The following is a 17,384-nucleotide window of genomic DNA, read 5'->3' as shown; positions in this document are numbered from 1 at the left end:
GACAATTCAGTAAAGCGTGCAGAAGGGCATGCCAAGAGCACCACCAGACACACCTAAAAAAGTGGTGTCAGCCTGGTGAAACTACAACACAGGACTACTTGTGTGCCAAACAGTGAATGCAGCATGCAGTCAACAGAGCTAAGCGACCCCACAAACAATGGATCAGATCTAAGCTCCAGTTGTGAATGGTGGCGGACAATTAAACAACTCACTGGAGGAGGAGGCTCCACAAATATCCCCATCCTCAATGATGGGGGAGCCCAGCATATTAGTGCAAAAGATAAGGCTGAAGCATTTGCTACAAGCCTCAGCCAGAAGGGCTAAGTGGATGATCCACCTCTGCCTCCTCTGGCGGTCCCCAGCATCATTGATACCAGTCTTCAGCCAATTCAATTCACTGCATGTAATATCAAGAAATGGCTGAAGGCACTGGATAGAGCAAAGGCTATGTGCCTTGACAATACTCCAGCAATAATGCTGAAGACTTGTGTACCAGAACTTGCCGCACCCTTACCCAAATTGTTCCAGTACAACTACAACACTGGCGTCTACCCGGCTATGTGGAAAACTATCCAGGTATGTTCTGTCCACAAAGAGCAGGACAAATCCATCTTGGCCAATTACCGCCCCATCAGTCTACTCTCGATCATTAGTAAAATGATGGAAGGAGTTATTGACTGTGCTATCAAGCAGCACTTACTTAGCAATAACCTGCTTACTGATGCCCAGTTTGGGATCTGCCAGGGTTGCTGAACTTCTGGCCTCATTACAGCCGTAGTCCAAACATGGAAAAAAGAGCTGAACTCCAGAGGTGAGGTGAGAGTGGCTGCCCTTGACAACAAGGCAGCATTTGACCGAGTGTGACATCATGGAGCCCTAGCAAAACTGGAGTCACTGGGAATCAGGGAGAAAACTCTTCATTGGTTGGAGTCATACCTAGCAGAAAGGAAGATGGTTGTGGTTGTTGGAGGTCAGTCATCTCAGCTCCAGGACATCACTGCAGGAGTTCCTCAGGGTAGTGTCCTCGGCCCAACCATCTTCAGCTGCTTCATCAATGACCTTCCTTCCATCATAAGGTCAAAAGCAGGAATGTTCATTGTGCAATTATCATTGTTCAGTACCATTTGCGACTCATCAGATACCGAAGAAGTCCATGCTCATATGTAGCAAGACCTGGACAATATTCAGGCTTCGGCTGATAAGTGGCAAGTAACATTCACGCTACACAAGTGCGGAGGTTGGGGGGGGGATAGAACCATTAAAATCACAGGGATCTGGATTGGATTGGCTCCCTGATGCAGTCCCTCGTTCACTGCATTTTATGGGACAGTGGGACTGGATGCCAATTTACATAATTAAAGGCCCAATTAGGGGGCCATCTTACATTGTAATGGTGGAGCAATGCCTCTTCCCCCGCTCGCTTCCCCTCCCTGCGCTCACCTCTGCTTTCCTGTTGCATGAGGAAGCTTGTCAATTAAATGGATGCAGTCTCCCAGTTGTTGCCCTGGGACAGGTTTTATGGAACAAAGAGGAGATTGTGGGCAGGGATGGTAGCCGCCTGGGGCCGCAGTGGTCTCCCTGGAGGGGTTCACCCTCTGACCCTGTGACTTTTTAAAATATGTTTCTAACAGCCTTCTTGGATGTTCCAGGTCTCCTGCAGCCCCTCAGTAATGATCACCTCTCCCAGTGGCACTGCTCAGGCTTCAGAGCCATCGGCCCTGGTGTTTGGGGCATGCAGCATCAGGAGCCTGCCTGCCCTCCTTCATTGGATGGTGGGTCCACAGGCAGCCAAGTAGGAGTCAGTCAGGTCCCACTGCCGGCAAGTGCAGGCTCAGGACCCGCTCTTTACCCTGATGTCGGGGTCCCAATATCCTTTGTAAAATTCTGCCCATAGGTTCTTCCACCACCCCCCCACCTCTCCCACCACATCCTCTGAGTTCAACTTAGCAGCTTCTGAAGTACGTCAAAGTTTACAAAATCATTTACTTTCTTCAGGCAAGTGTGAAATCATATTACCTGTGTAGCTTTTTAAAAACAATCTCTCTGCACATTTAGCAACAGCAGAATGTTTTGGTGCAGGACTATACTCTCACAAGAAACTTAATTTTGGATGAGATCAGTAGTGGAATCATATTGTTACAAAGGTACAAGTAATCAACCAAAACGATAGGAAGTAGATCCATTGCTTTGATATTTCCCACGTCTCAAGTTCCAGATCTCACTTGCACATTTATGTAGGTGCAATGTGGAGATAGGGTACATATTTGAAGGGTAATCAATTCCTGTAATATCTAGGGTAGGGTTTTGGAGATGGAGCAGGAAAGTACCATTGAGATAAGTGGTCAACCATGATCTAATTGAATAGTGGATCAGGCTCAATGGGCTGAATGGCCTACTCCTGTTCCTAAGTTCCTATGTCATGTGTAATCTTGCTACTGCTCTTTGGATACCTTGGATAGATGCTCAGAATATAGCCTACGGTGGATACCCTAAGGTGAGACGAAAAGGAATTAGAGAGAAACACAATGTGCTATAGATATATCTGAAAAGAGGGAGACATGTTGCTGAAGCTTTTCATCTTTCACGTGAGGACAAAGGCAAGAATGCCAAATTTCAAACAATTATGACAATTTATACCACAGGAGAAGAGGAGTCTTGATTAGTTGGCAAGTCAACTCTGATTGGCCGAGACTTTGCCATGCGAAAAGCAACGGGGAACTATAGAATTCTTGGGTAATTCAAAAAAAGGTGCAAAGCTTGAACATATTCTTTTTATTTGCAGAGAACTGGTCGTTGCCTATGAATGTGTGTAGTTTCAAGCAAGTAAAAATGAAGCATGTTATGAGCTTGACTATCTTAAATTGGTTGTTAGTGTAGCTTTTATCGCACTCAGAATTGTTCAGCAAGTGCTGTCCAATCACCGAATTATATTTAACAGTAGATGTTTTGTTTTGGGTTTTGCAGTACAGGTTGGTTGGGTAGAGTCCTGTGCTCTGCCTATTGGGAGCAGCCAGAGAAACATGTTTGATTTGATCAGCCAATCGTTGGAACCTACGGCCTACTTTCTTGGCATCACACTGGCACTGAAATTCATACGTGATGAGTGCAAGGTGAAAAGGTTCGGCAACGTGTCTCTCTTTTCAGCAATTTTCAAATTCTGTACTGCCAAGCGCCTGTTAGTAATCTAGATAATCAATAAGTTGAAGCTGGATAGCGATACTTTTAAATCTTCCCGTCTTTCTGGGATTTTCCCTGCTGTTAAATAAATGGGAAGTTGCAAATTAAGTACAGAGCCATAAACACGAGGCAACTGGCATCTACATGTGGAACAGTTTCAGGTCTGGTACATGCCCTTCAAGTTGGCAAAGACATAGAAAAAAAAACATGAGAAAGATTGTCAGTCATTTCGTACTTATTTCTTCTGATCTGGAGCTAGAAATTTACAAGCATCCGTCAATCTGCGAATTTCTCTTGCCCCCAACGGCAATTAATCTGTAACTGTCCCAAGGATCTATAGCAATTATTAGACTGTGTGGGTTTAAAGTGATGAGCCATATTAACTGCAGCTTAGCAGCAGAATAATACACGGTGTTACATGCATGATATTCCTGTTATAAGAGAGCACATTGTATGAGTTACCGTGAACAATGCTATGGGAGATCTTCTAGGTTCACCTCTCACACTCCGCATAAGGTAGGGTAGGGAGCTCACTTAATTAGAAAGGACTAAATATGTACATTCCTCAGGACAGATAAAATGTCATACAACATCTCTTAGGGATGATACTATTGTCTAAGAGTCTGTTAACAAGAAGAAATACGTTGGCCATTCTCCCATGTAAACACTCTCTCCCGTATACACTTGAACATTGATGATTTGTTATTAAAGTACTGGACAGCTATTGCTTAAAAATAATACAGTGCTTCCTTTTCAATAGATACATGAGATGGCCCAGTCAGAAATATCAACCCAACAGGTAGGACATCCTTTGGACAGATCACAGTAAAGCTTTCCGCTAGTGTGAGCATTCAAAATTTTGTATATTGTAACACTGCTGTTGACTGACTTTATTCCTAGAATCCTCTTAAAGGTCAGCATTCATTTACCAGGGGACAGTTGAGCTGAAATAAAACTTAATTTTAAATATACTGTGGTTAATGTTTGGTGAAAGGAAGCAATTGCAAAAACAAATTTAATGTAAGACATGGTGACTCAGTATATGAATGTAACACCAGATGACTTGTTTCAAATCTTAAGGACTTTCTAGGCCCTTTAAAACATTGCAATAGGATTTGATGTCTGAACTTTTAATATTGTTTAATTAAAATTTCAATTTAACTTCACTTTCCATTTAATCCAGACAGCCTGGGATATGTTGTGGGTTGGTTTTGACTGATGTATTTTTCATTGCGGGACTGAATATAGAACTGGGCTTAAATAATGTGTAAAAGGGTATTTGTTGAATATGGTTGTAATGCAAAATCTTTCTGGATCTCAGGCAGAGTCTCTGTTCTAATATAATTTGAATTGCCACAGGGAATCCCACTGGACTCATCCTCTTCGTTACGGTGTTTATATTATGTGACTGTGTGCTAGAGTATAAAGCATTTACAACAGACAGAAATGTTTAATGAGAGCAAAAAACGTCATGTCGACTTTATCTGAGACACTTAAAGAGGAAGTGTTGAACAGATCACTAGAAATAGAAGCAACGTTATTTTAATGGTATGGCAAGCTGTGAACTGACTCAATTACTAACTTTTAAAGAGCAGTTTGATCAATTTTGATTATACCTATATTAAAAACGTTACATTTGCACACTCACCCCGTTATGTTTTTGTCACTTTTTTAATCAACTTTTTCCACTGTAAATTCTGATGTCCACATTTATCATGGAAAGTGCCTATGTAAAGACATCTAGCTGTAAGTACAAATTCCTGCCAGTAGTGGCATTGCAGCATCTCAGTTTTGTCCCTCAACCTGCTATAGAAACTTCTCCAAACAACTCTACTCCGCTTCCTAAATCACTGTAAGTACTCTATAGTAATACAAAACAAAATTATTATAGAAAGTGAGGGCAGAATTTACAAAGTTACAGAATTACGTCTGCCTGGCCTAGTTCAATTGACCTATGCCTTCTGATTCCACTTCCCTTCAACGCTATAATTTCTCTTGTCCTCCTGTGTTCAGTCGATTCAGTTGATTGACTATATTTATTACATTTAGCATGCACCTCCTGTTAGTTTTACTCTCATTTCCCATTATATGTTTACCGCCGCACTTGACCCGTTATATTCTTGTGTCTCTGCAAAGATGCCACAGAAGTTCTGTAACTGAATTAATAAAATTATGTAGATTATTGAGGTGTCCTAACAGACACGTGAGGGGATAGTCTGGTTGCTCAGAGTCCCAAGATGACAGTCGCAAATGATACCTCACTATTTCATAAATAAGTGTCAACAGAAATTGTTTGTAACCTGTTGTTCACGCAAAAGTTGCACACCAAATCATTACCCCTTTAATAACATGAATCCCGAAATGTACTTTTTTAAATGGTTCAAAATAAACATCAATATGTGGAAGCTTGTGTCCTCCGCTGTGGTGAGTTTGGTGGCCGGGGCATTTAATCAGGTGGTGGGTGAGGACTTCGCTACCTTCCAGTCTCCACTCTGATTAAATCTAGGGCAGGCAGGCCCATGGATGATCTTCCTGCCCTGCTATCAATTGAGGCTTTAAGTGGGCAATTAATGCTCACTTAAGAGCCTCATCATGCCACTGCTGGCATTCATCCAGTGGCAGGTATAGGATGCCCGCCATGCAGGGAGCATGACCAGGAGACCTGCACAGGCTTGCCTGTGGGCTCCCAGGTGGGTCCCTCGTTCAAAGGCACTCGGGGCTGAATTGAGAGACCTGACATTGGGAAGGGGGACCCACTGAATACCTCCCCGGTCCTTGCTGCCAATCCCCTCCCCTCCCCTCCCCACCCCACCCTCCCCGTGACGTCTCTCCCCACCCCACCCTTCCGCGACCCCTCTCCCCACCCCACCCTTCCGCGACCCCTCTCCCCACACCACCTTCCCCGTGACCTCCCTCCCCTCCCCATCCCACCCTCCCCGTGACCTCTCTCCCCACCCCACCTTCCCTGTGACCTCTCTCCCCACCCCACCTTCCCCGTGACCTCCCTCCCCACCCCACCTTCCCCGTGACCTCCCTCCCCACCCCACCCCACCCTCCCTGTGACCTCCCTCCCCACCCCACCTTCCCCGTGACCTCCCTCCCCTCCCCACCCCACCTTCCCCGTGACCTCCCTCCCCTCCCCATCCCACCCTCCCCGTGACCTCTCTCCCCACCCCACCTTCCCCGTGACCTCCCTCCCCACCCCACCTTCCCCGTGACCTCCCTCCCCACCCCACCCCACCCTCCCCGTGACCTCTTTCCTGCTATCACTCACCCGTACCTGGGCCACTGCTTGTCCAAGGCCGCGGGTAGGTGTAGTACCGGAAGCAGCCTCATGTGGCGCTGCTGATACAGAAGAGCTGCCGGCCTCTGGTTGGCTAGCAGTTCTCGGTAGGCGGGACTTGTGCCCCTTGGGGTCCTTGATCCAGCGGGTAGGCCCGCCTCTTGCCTGTCAAATGACTTGAGTGGCACCAGGTCTGCTGGGCCTTCCCTAACAGAGGTGACGTGGAGCTCATGCTGGCTCTCCAGCTGGCGGACGAGACCCCTGTCGTCTTTGCAAGATTCTGCCCAATATTTTCCATCCCATTTCATCATTCACTTGTGCTACAATTCCATTCCGCTCGGAGCTATTGACATTTCTGTTTTCACCATCATTTCCCTGTCTTTGCTGGGTTATGAATTGATGGCAGTCACACCTCAGTGAACATGCTCCCAGGTCTCCTCTGGCAGTGCTGAAAGGCTTTCCATCCAAGTGTGTGAGAGAAGCCTGTGGATGACTCTTGGTGAAGTTCCCGGAGATAAAATTTGCTGCTGACATTAGGAACATAATGGTGGAGGGTTAAGCTTGTGCCCCACCTCTACTGACAATGCTCTTGGATGTCAAATCACAGCAAAACCCTACAAAGCATGACTTTTGTGTTTAAACTTCTCTCTCCTGCTGACTCTGGCTAGGCTATGATTCCGTTAGAGCTATTAGTCTTCCACCTGAGTAGCAGTCTTCATATTTGAGATGTAACAGATTATTAGCCTAAAGGAGACCCACAGCCTATCTCCTAACCTCACTCAACATCCTCACACATGTAATAAAAACAGAAAACACTGGAAAAACTCAGCAGGTCCAGCAGCATCTGTGAAGAGAGAAACAGTTAATGTTCTGAGTCAGTGTGACTCTTCACAGCTCTGAAGGAGAGTCATACGGACTTGAAACGTTAACTCTGTTTCTCTCTCCACAGATGCTGCTGGACTTGCTTAGTTTTTCCAGCATTTTCTGTTTTTGTTTCAGATTTCCAACATCCGCAGTATTTTGCTTTCATCCTCACACGTACTTTCCAGTTGGGGTGTAATAGGCAAGATGGTGGGGTAATGGTAATGTTAACTAGTAACCTAGAGGCCCAGTGTATTGCTCTGGCAGTTGATGGGATTTCAATTCAATTAATAAGTTTGGAATATAAAGCTAGTCTCAGTAATGGTGACCATGACAACTACCAACAAATATCTTAAAAATCTATTTGGTTCACTTGATGTCCTTTAGGGAAGGAAATCTGCCATCCTTACCTGGTGACCCACGTTTGACTTTGGACCCACGACAATGTGGTTGACTCTTAACGGTCCACTGAAATGGCCTAGCAAGCCACTCAGTTTGCGGGCAATTAGGGATGGGCAACAAATGCTGGCCAGCAACACACACATACTATGAAAAGAATAAAGAAAAAAAATAATGATGATCAGGATTATCAATTAGCTGATTATTTTATTCTCCTCATGTAAGTTGCAAGGGGCCATCAGAAGCCCAGCAAATATCAAGGCTGGAGCCTGAGGCCTTCATGCTCTCTTTGGCTCACGACAGCAGCCAGTGTCCATTTACCCTGTAAACCATCAGAAGAGCTTAGGAACAGGTGTAGGTCATTCAGTCCCTTGAGCCTCTTCTGTCGTTCGATTGGATGAGAACAATCTTAACTCAAAGATCCAGCTTTAGTTGCATCAGTCTTAATGCCCTGGCCTAACAAAAATCCATCAGTCTCAGTTTTCCCATTGACATGCAGCCTCACCAGCATTTTTGGAGGGGGTGGAAAGAGTTCCAGATTTCCACTGCCCTCTGCGTGTAGAAGTGCTTTCTATAGCCAACTCTGAAAGCCGTAGCTCTGCTTTGAAGGTTTTTGCCCCCTTCTTCTGCACTCTCCCACCAGAGGAAATAACGTCCTCTAAGTGCGCCCTGAAGTCCTTGATTCATTTTAAACACCTCAATTGGATCACGCCTTAGTCTTCTATATTCAAGGCAATATAAACTTGTCCATGTCAGCCACCCTTCTGATTGAACCCTTTTAGCCCTGTATCATTGTGATGAATAATGGTACATTAATGATCTTACTGCAGTACTGGTAAGGCAAGAAATTCTAGAAGACTTTTCAACAGCGCAGTACGCAGTTGCATTGCTGGTGACACAGCATAGCAGCACTGCTATTCCAAAGAGAAGACTGGCGGGCGACCTAATTATGACGCGTTATAACAGGTCAAACGTAGAAAAAACACTTTTAGCTAGCAGGTCATAAATGTAAGATCATGACTAATAAATCCAGTAAGAAATTCAGGGGAAATTGGAGAATGTGGCTGGAGCACCGTGTGGAGTTGTTGACGCAAATAGCCTGAATATGTTTGAGGGGAAGGAAGCTGTATTCCGCAGTGGGTAGCATCCCAGTCTCTGCGCCAGAAGTTCCAGGTTCGAGTCTTACTCCAGGACTTGGTGGCCAAGGAAGGTGCATTTGTACCATAGCTAAATGGGTTGAGTATCAACTTATAAATCCTTCCAACACACCGCCAATGGCAGGCAGTAAGAGCGGGAGAGATTCCAGGTCGGCCACATGATGGAAAGAAAATTGGAACTTCTGCCACCGCTATCCATAGCTCCAGACTACACCGTGCATGTAAAATTGTCCAATGCCACGGCAACTCGGACTCCATGGGAGGGCTGGCTCAGTTGGCTGGACTGGTGGTGTGGATCAGACTGATACCAACGGCAATGTCTATTCTGGCTCGGGTGGATTCAAGAGCTGCCTCCTTGCCTTAGCCGTGTTGGAAGTCATGGCGCTGAGAGTCGGACCTGCCCCATTCAGGCAGGGAACCAAAGAAGATTTAAGGGGCAGTTATATAAACACCTGAGGGCGAGAGGAAAAGAGTGTAACAAATCACGTTGTGAAGCATAAACACTGGCATAGCCCAGATGGGCTGAATGACCTGTTTTGGTGCTATAAGCTCTAAGTAAAACGTAAAGACAAAACCACGTATCTGAAAACTTGAGCACTACAGGCAGTTATTGCATGTGCTGCAATTATGCCAGTTTCTCAAGTTAAACTAACTTATTCAGAGAATCACTGGGGAAGATTCAGACTGCAGCAGACAGAGCTGATGCAACTTAATCTGTCCCGTAGAGTGACTCATGGCACTCCTCTAGAGGTAACTGTTGTATGATCCTGCTCCACCCACACAACCTCCTCAACACAAAGACATGGGTGCTATAAAAATTCACGAGAAAGGACTTCCCCCACCCACCCCCGCCCCACCTTTTTCAAGCTGAATCCAAACATCACTCACATCGCTGAAGCACATACAGAAAAAAAGTGAGACAGAGACAAAAAAATAGCAAGCGAGAGAGACGGGGAGAGAGAGAGAGAGAGAGACCAACATAGACAAAAAGGGCGAGAATGAGACAGTGAGGGAAGAATGTGACTGAGCTGGCCTGAATCCTAGGGAGGCCAAAACATCAGCAGTGCCTGTAGTGACAGCTCCTTCTCGGGCAAGCCCGCCGATATATTAGTGTGTGTCTGTTTTTATAGGGTAGCTGTGCAGCTGATCTATACCGACACCCACAGCTTGATGCAGACATTGAAGCGGTGAAGGAAATTTATGGAGAAAATTCTGTCTCTGTCAGGTGAGTGTTTAACGTTCCATTTTCGAGTGTTGCAGAACTGATGGTAATTTTTATTACGCTTTTTTTCAGCCTGACATTTTGCTTTTATAATTTTATGAGATTCTTCAGGGAGTAAGAGCTATAGATTCTTTTTTTTTAAAAAAAACCCCTTACTTTAGTCTTTTTGGCTCCATTTCTTTCCCCCCTGCTCTTTGCTTCTAGGCTTCGTTCCATCTGCTGGAAGGATAGAGTGGTCCGAGATATAGATTCTCTCACTGCTCCGTCATTGCTGCTTTCTGATTAGCACTGCAGAATGGGACTGGGCCTGAAAGGTTTACCAACCCCTCTGTCCAAAGATGGAGCACTACAAGCCTACACAGGGTTTACCGTTCAGACTTGGATTCAAACTTGGATGCACCACCCTCCCACCCTCCCCACCACCCCCCCCACCAAATCGGATCTCACATTCACTCCTTCCAGATATATAAGACCACTTAAGTCAAAGTTGTTTATTCCGATTAAGTTATTGATGTTCGGCGTAATTTGCTTTACGCTTCATGTCCTCTTTTGTGATATGAAAAGCATATCATTTATCATTGCGATACGTGAATATCTATCACCCATCTATCAAATGCATTTTGTACTTGACTAATTCGGGCTCCTGGATGACATTGTTCAGACACCATGGGACTATAAGTTGCTTGTATCAGTTGTGTGCCAAAGAAAAACAGTGCACCTAGAACCTCGTAGTTTACCATTCGCTTTAACATCATTATGGCACAGATAAGGCAGCTCGTCCATTGAGACCATTCTGACTCCCTGTACAGCAATGCAGGCAGTCCCATTCCCCCGCTCTATCCCTGTAGCCCTGCGAGTTTATTTCCCTCAAGTACCCATCCATTTTCCATTTCTTGAGCTCTCCCTTTCCATAGCTCCCTCCCCCAACTTCAAAAGTCTCCTTCCTCTGTTCTTCTCATGAACCCTGCTTACAGTCTGAGAACCGTGGTGAAGGGCCAGTGGACAGCTTGTTGTGCTAAAGGCGCTATGCAAGTGAAATCTGGTATTCCTTTACGGTCCTATAAATACCATGGAAAAGAATCATTTGAGTCCTATCGTCTACATGCAACATTATTTTGCAAATTTCTTCAAACATAAATCACTTGGTTTCTCAGCATATTGTTTAATAAGTAACATTGCCTAAAAGTAGCCTTCTTTGTCTGCAAAGTGTTTTAGTCTATAGTTACTGTCTATGTCTGCACATGACGAAAATAGAAAATTCAGGAAATCCTCAGGCCTGGCAGTATCTGTGAAGAGAGAAACAGAGATAACGTTTCAGGTCAATGGCCGTTCCTCAGTGTTTGGGCCAGTCTCGTGATGTTTAAAGACAAAAATAAAAGCAGAATACTGCGGCTGCTGGAAACCTGACATAGAAACAGAAAGTGCTGGAAAAACTCAGCAGGCCTGACAGCATCTGTGGAGGGAGAAACAGTCAGACCTGCTGACAGCATTTTCTGTTTTTATTTGCGATGTTTAAAACTAGCTCAAGTAGTTTGTGTCAGTTGGGAGTGACTGCTGAAAGAAATATTGTGCGGTCCATAAAACTGCCCAAGAATAAATGGTCATGTCGTGTCCCTGTGACCACAGTTTTACCCTAAGGCCCGCTATCCAATTTGTTTTATCCTCTGAGCTCTCAACACTCACCTTTGCCAGACTTACAATTTAATTCATCCTTAGGATCTGAGCGTTGCTGGTAAGGACAGCATCCATTGCCTGTGTTAACGTTTCGAGTCCTTCTGACTCTTCTTCAGAGCTCTGAACGGGACTCAAAACGTTAACTCTGTCTTTCGCTCCACAGATGCTGTCAGGCCTGCTGAGTTTTTCCAGCATTTTCTGTTTTTGTTTCAGATTTCCAGCATCCGCAGCATTTTGCTTTCATTCATTGCCTATCGCTAGCTGCAATAGCTGGTGGGGGAATGTTCCTCTTGAGCTACTGTGACAGTTTGATATAACTAGGCCACTTCAGAGAACAGAGAAGAGCCATAGTGATGGTCAGGACTGTGGGCTTCCTTTCCTAAAGGGCATTAGTGGGCTTTTATGATACTCTGTCAGCTTTCTGGTCACTTTTACCAAATTAAAAAAAACACTTCTTTAATACACTTACTTCAAATAGCTCAAACTACTTTGGTGAGATTTGCACACACATCTTCTGAATTGTGCTCTGGGCTACTAGGCCAATAATATAAGCACTATATTGCCATACCTACTTTTGATGTCTGCAGTAAATAACTTGCATTGAATTATCAATGCAGACTTTAAATGACAATTTTCTAAGAGTTTCACGTTGGAAGCCCAGAATTAGACAACATTTTTCCTGGAGAACTCCAGCCATTTCACCAAGGTTTTGATCAATGTTCTGCTAAGGAGTTTGGGAGAATCCCCTTCGAAATTCCAAGTGGCAGTGGAGTCTAGGACTCCAAGTGTAAGTTCAGAGTGCATAATCTTACAATCAGAGACAGGCCATTCAGGAGAGAAGTTAAGAAACATTTATTTATGAAAAGAGTGGTCAAAGTGTGGAATTCTCCTATTCAAGCTGTAGATGCTAGCTCAGTTAACAGTATTGAATCTGATATATTTGCTAGATGATGGTCTAAAAGGATATAAAGCCAAAATTAATGGATGATGTTGAGATACGGATCACCCATGATCTTATTGAACAGAAGAACAGGCTTGAGGGGTTGAATGGCTTACTCCTGTTCCAATGCTCCAAGTACATCATAACCGAAAAGGCCTAAAACATTCAATGTTCAGACAGGCTGTGATTTATTTATTTAAAATATTTATTTCTGCAGGGAATATGGGACGATTGATGATGTGGATGTGGACCTGCACATTAATATGAGTTTTCTCGATGTAAGTACTGACTCCAGGATCAATTGCTATAGGTTCCTCCTTTAATTTTGTGTTGTCTTCATTCACAGTTGTGAAGATTAATACGTAAAAGCACAACACAGGTAGGGGAAAATAGTAAAAGCAAAATATGCTCTCAATGGCCTATCATATATTAAAACTCTTACATTGAGTGACCACTTTCTGGAGGAGCCACAAATACTTCCTGTAACGCTTTCCCTGTCACACTTTGTTGCCAACCACTTCTATTGTAATAAAACAGCACATCCAATGATTCACTTTGAGCTGTACCAAGGAAAGATTGTAACTCTTTCGAGTACAAACACGTTTCCATCTGTTTCAGATGAAGTTACATTGTTTCATAGTTTGCCATTGTGAGATTTGAATTCTCGATCTTGGGGTTACAAGCCCAGTACCATAACCACTTGGCTAATTAGGCCAAGCAAGGAAAGATTGTAGGTTAAGTAATGAACATTCTCCATTTAGCATGTGTGTGTCACTGAGAAGAGGACAAAACATTTAAAGCCATTGCCATTAATTGCCATTTTCCTAACCTTAACAACCTGGTTTCTTCCAAAAGCAGGAACCATTAATTTACAAGTATCTGCCAACCTCAATATGCTTAGTTCAATCAATTACAAAATAATGGTGCTCAGGCAATGGGGTTAAAGGGACAGTGTTGCTTGAGCACAGCTTGACTGTAGCAATTAAACATCACAATTATGATCCAGAATCCAGAGATAGTAAATGATTAGAGAGATATGGTAAGTTGCTCCCATTTGTGAGACTGACATTTTTTTTTAGGATAAAGGAAATATTGAATTCACCAAAGCCTTTCTTGTGGCACATTTCAGATTATTTTGCATAGTACATGCAGACTTACAATGGGAGATAAAAACAAAAAACAGAATACTGCGGATGCTGGAAATCCAAAACAAAAACAGAATTACCTGGAAAAACTCAGCAGGTCTGGCAGCATCGCCGGAGAAGAAAAGAGTTGACGTTTCGAGTCCTCATGACCCTTCGACAATGGGAGTGTTGCATTGCTCAGCATATTTCATTAGCACTATGTAGTGGTGATTAGATTAACAGGTTAGGATTGTCCCTGTAAGGGTGGTTGATAGAAACCCTTCGCACGATTGCACTTAACCTACAGGGCTACAGATTGTTAAAAATTCATTCATGGGATGTGGGCATTAATTGCCTATCCCTAATTGTCCTTATTCAGAGGGCATTGAAGAGTCAACCACATTGGAGTCACATGTAGGTAAGGATGGCAGATTTCCTTCCCTAGTGATAATCGACAATGGTTTCATGGTCATCATTAGACTTTTAATTCCAGATTTTTATTGATTTAAAATTCTATTAGCTGCCATAGTGGGATTTGAACCTGAGCATTACTCTCGGCCTTCGGACTAGTCCAGCAACAATACTGTGTCATTACCTCCCCCTAAAAGGATTAAGAGCTAGAAGGGGAGATTAGGCTTGATAGCTCATTTTTGGCTGGCACAGAAATGATGAGCAAAATGGCTTCTTTCATTTTATTTCTATGTTCATTGGGACCTGTGGTGGACAATGTAGGTAGGTCAAGTGGGTAACTGGGTAACGTTTGAGTGCCGAGTCTCTTGGGTTGCTGAAGGACTGAACAACAACCTATTTTGATTATCTGGTCAAACTCATTCACCCAGCCAATTGTTTGTGCACTGTGCGCACTTGCACCTTTGCAAGCGCCAGTCAGAGTGAAGAGAGCCTGGTGACCATCACTGAAATATATTAATTGTGACAGCCCAGTTCTCATGGGGAAAACATTGGAGTGAATACAATCAGGTTAGTAAAGCAATTAAAAATAGCTTCTTGGCAATGAATGAAACAATTCCATATGGATCTGCAGTTTGCTTAGGGGAGGCTGAGATTTATTTTTTTCTTTGTTGCAAGATTTCACCCTGAATGGTTGCTTTGGTTTGGTTCGAGATGTGTTGAAATGACACACCATTCCTTGGTACAGGGTTTGTGTAGATTTTGTAGATTTTAGCCATTCTAGTTGAAATTAGCATTGTTTTTCCACGAGTCGATAGTCTACTTGCTCAAGTGGAGCGATGTAGGGAGGAACGGAAATGATGGACTGCGATTGGGAACTGGAGCATGAATTGTGCCATATGCTGCATTTATTTAAGCTGCTGGCTACAGGTCTGATAACAGATGCTGTATCTCCAACCAGGTCATGCCCTCAACCAGGATCAACTAGCTCCAACCCAGGGGAAGGAAAAACATTCTTGTACTAAAATGAAACAAAGAAATCCATTTTTCAATGAAACTCTGAGGTAGATTCCCAAAGGTTATATTTTCACATCTAATGATTAGATGGTCTCACCTAACTAGTGCTCCTACTGGTTGGAGAGTCACTGCCCATGTCTTCATTCAGGCAGATTACTGTTGTTGGCTAATTTCGATGAAACTCATTCTGCCCCCAGGCTTTTTCTCGACTTGTTGATCCAAGTGCCTTTGGGTCTCTGCCCAGCCATTGGTTAGGTCTAGGTTGGAGTGGAGTTCCTTCTCATTTTTGTGCTCTCCTGCAAAAGAAGTTTAGGAGAGGATAGTGTGTCATTCCTTCGATAGAAGCTACAATGAGACAGAAAATTTTGTAGAACGCATGCATGTGAGACAGTAGTGATAACCATCATCGCTCACCTGCTGTCCACCATCTTGGATTGCAGTTAAAAGTCAGCGGGAATTTAAGTTTCCTAGGTTACAGTGAAATGGGCCAACGAGGAGTTGCAATCATCTCGCTCAGCTCCTTCTGAGGTCTGCTGCCTGCAGACGGAAGTTAAGATGGACACTGGGAGTAATATCAAAGGAAAGCAACCTTTCTGCCATCATTTACAGTATGACTCCCAAAGACCAAACCCAAATAAATCACTTTGAACCATTAATCACCCATTGGCCCCAGCACAGACCCTGCAACAAAAAAGATAACATGGCAAAGTACTGCGGATGCTGGAAATCTGAAATGAAAGTTTTAAAAAAATGCTGGAAATACTTGACAAATCAGGCAGCCTCTGTAGAGAGAAACAGGGTTAATGTTAACTCAGTTCTGATGAAAGACCATCAACCTGAAACGTTAACTCTGTTTCTCTCCACAGATACTGCCTGACCTGCTGAGTATTTCCAGCATTTTTTTTGGTTTTTTTTAATTTAAAAAGGTACAATTTTTAATCTGTCCTTGGGAATCTGGGCATCAGCATGTAGTGCCCATCGCCAATTGATCTTGCTGCCTTCTTGAACTGCTGCAGTTTATCTAGCATAGGAAAACCAGGGCTTTTTTCTGTAGAGGTTTGGTGTAACTGGATTCATGTGTAGGCCAGACCGGGTTAGGCTGGCAGATTTCCTCCTCTGGGTTTAACAGTTGGGTTTTTACAGCAAGAATGCAGCTTCATGATTATTGTTAATGACATTAGCATTTTATGCTAGATTTGTTATTTTAATTGAATTTAAATTCACAAGGTGGGATTCGAAATCGTGTTTCCAGAGAATTAGTCCAGGCTCCTAGTTTACTAGTTCAACAACATTATTACTAAGCTCCAGTGTCCTGCCATTTCCCATCAGCAATGAACATGCCAAGTGGGTTAAAAACGTATAATGGATGCATATCCTGGAAAACACTGGGCAGAATTTAGCCCTCGATGGGCGGGCGGCAGCCGAACTCTGCCGCCGAAACGGGTGCCGCCTCCATTTTGAGTGGGCGGGCCAATTAAGGCCCACCCAGCGGCCTGCCCGGCGGGAAGCGCTATGTCCTTCCTGTGCAGGGGGGAGGCAGGGATTCCCCAACTGTCAGAGTGCGCATGCGCACAAAAGAGCGCACTGCTCCCTGAGACTAAGAGCTGTCTCAGGGAGAGCGCTGAAAGTTTTATAAACTTGAAAAAATAGAAAACTAAAAAGAATTATTAACATGTCCCCCTCAGGTGACAATATCACAGGAGATGGGACATGTTAATAAATATCACAAAGTTTATTAAATCCACCGGCGGGATGAGGTTTCATGTTTTTTCTCCTTCCCGCCGGGGCTCCTGGCCTGGTTACCAACCTTAAGGTTGGACGGGCAGGGCCTTTAATTGGCTTAATTATCCTGTCGGTGGCCTCAATTGGCCATTGACAGGTCGGCGAGTAGACAGCTGATTGCGCTGTGCCCCCGCCTTCCTGAATATTTAAAGGGACCGGGATGACGTCCGGGATTCCTCCCAGTGTCATCCCGCATCGTTTTCCCCTCGGCGACCGGGTCCCGCCCCCAAATCTCCGAGGGGAAAATTCTGCCCATAATGTTAAAAAACCCACTGCAAGTAATCACGTTGGATACGACGCTACCTGTAACTCTTAATTATTGTCATATCAAAGCCCCATG

General features: G+C 44.1%; 1 protein-coding gene and 1 long non-coding RNA gene across 2 annotated transcripts in view; one reads left to right on the top strand and one right to left on the bottom strand.

The window, feature by feature from the left end:
* LOC121272058 (protein mono-ADP-ribosyltransferase PARP6) overlaps window positions 1–17,384 on the top strand; it is a 95,280-nt gene that overhangs the window by 9,510 nt on the left and 68,386 nt on the right. The window contains exons 3-5 of the mRNA XM_041178468.1: window positions 3,938–3,976; window positions 10,008–10,102; window positions 12,931–12,991. Coding sequence (XP_041034402.1) covers window positions 3,947–3,976; window positions 10,008–10,102; window positions 12,931–12,991 — 186 coding nt within the window. The 5' untranslated portion in view covers window positions 3,938–3,946. The remainder of the gene's footprint in view (window positions 1–3,937; window positions 3,977–10,007; window positions 10,103–12,930; window positions 12,992–17,384) is intronic.
* On the bottom strand, window positions 9,047–15,792 carry LOC121272059. The gene is made up of 3 exons (XR_005941842.1): window positions 15,677–15,792; window positions 15,360–15,558; window positions 9,047–9,329 (listed from the first exon to the last, which is right to left on the bottom strand). It is a non-coding gene; the product is annotated as an uncharacterized LOC121272059 (long non-coding RNA).

Source organism: Carcharodon carcharias, chromosome 32, assembly GCF_017639515.1.
Source record: "Carcharodon carcharias isolate sCarCar2 chromosome 32, sCarCar2.pri, whole genome shotgun sequence".
Lineage (NCBI taxonomy): Eukaryota > Metazoa > Chordata > Chondrichthyes > Lamniformes > Lamnidae > Carcharodon > Carcharodon carcharias.
Note: the sequence above shows the minus strand (reverse complement) of the source record. Positions and strands in the feature narration are given on the sequence as shown.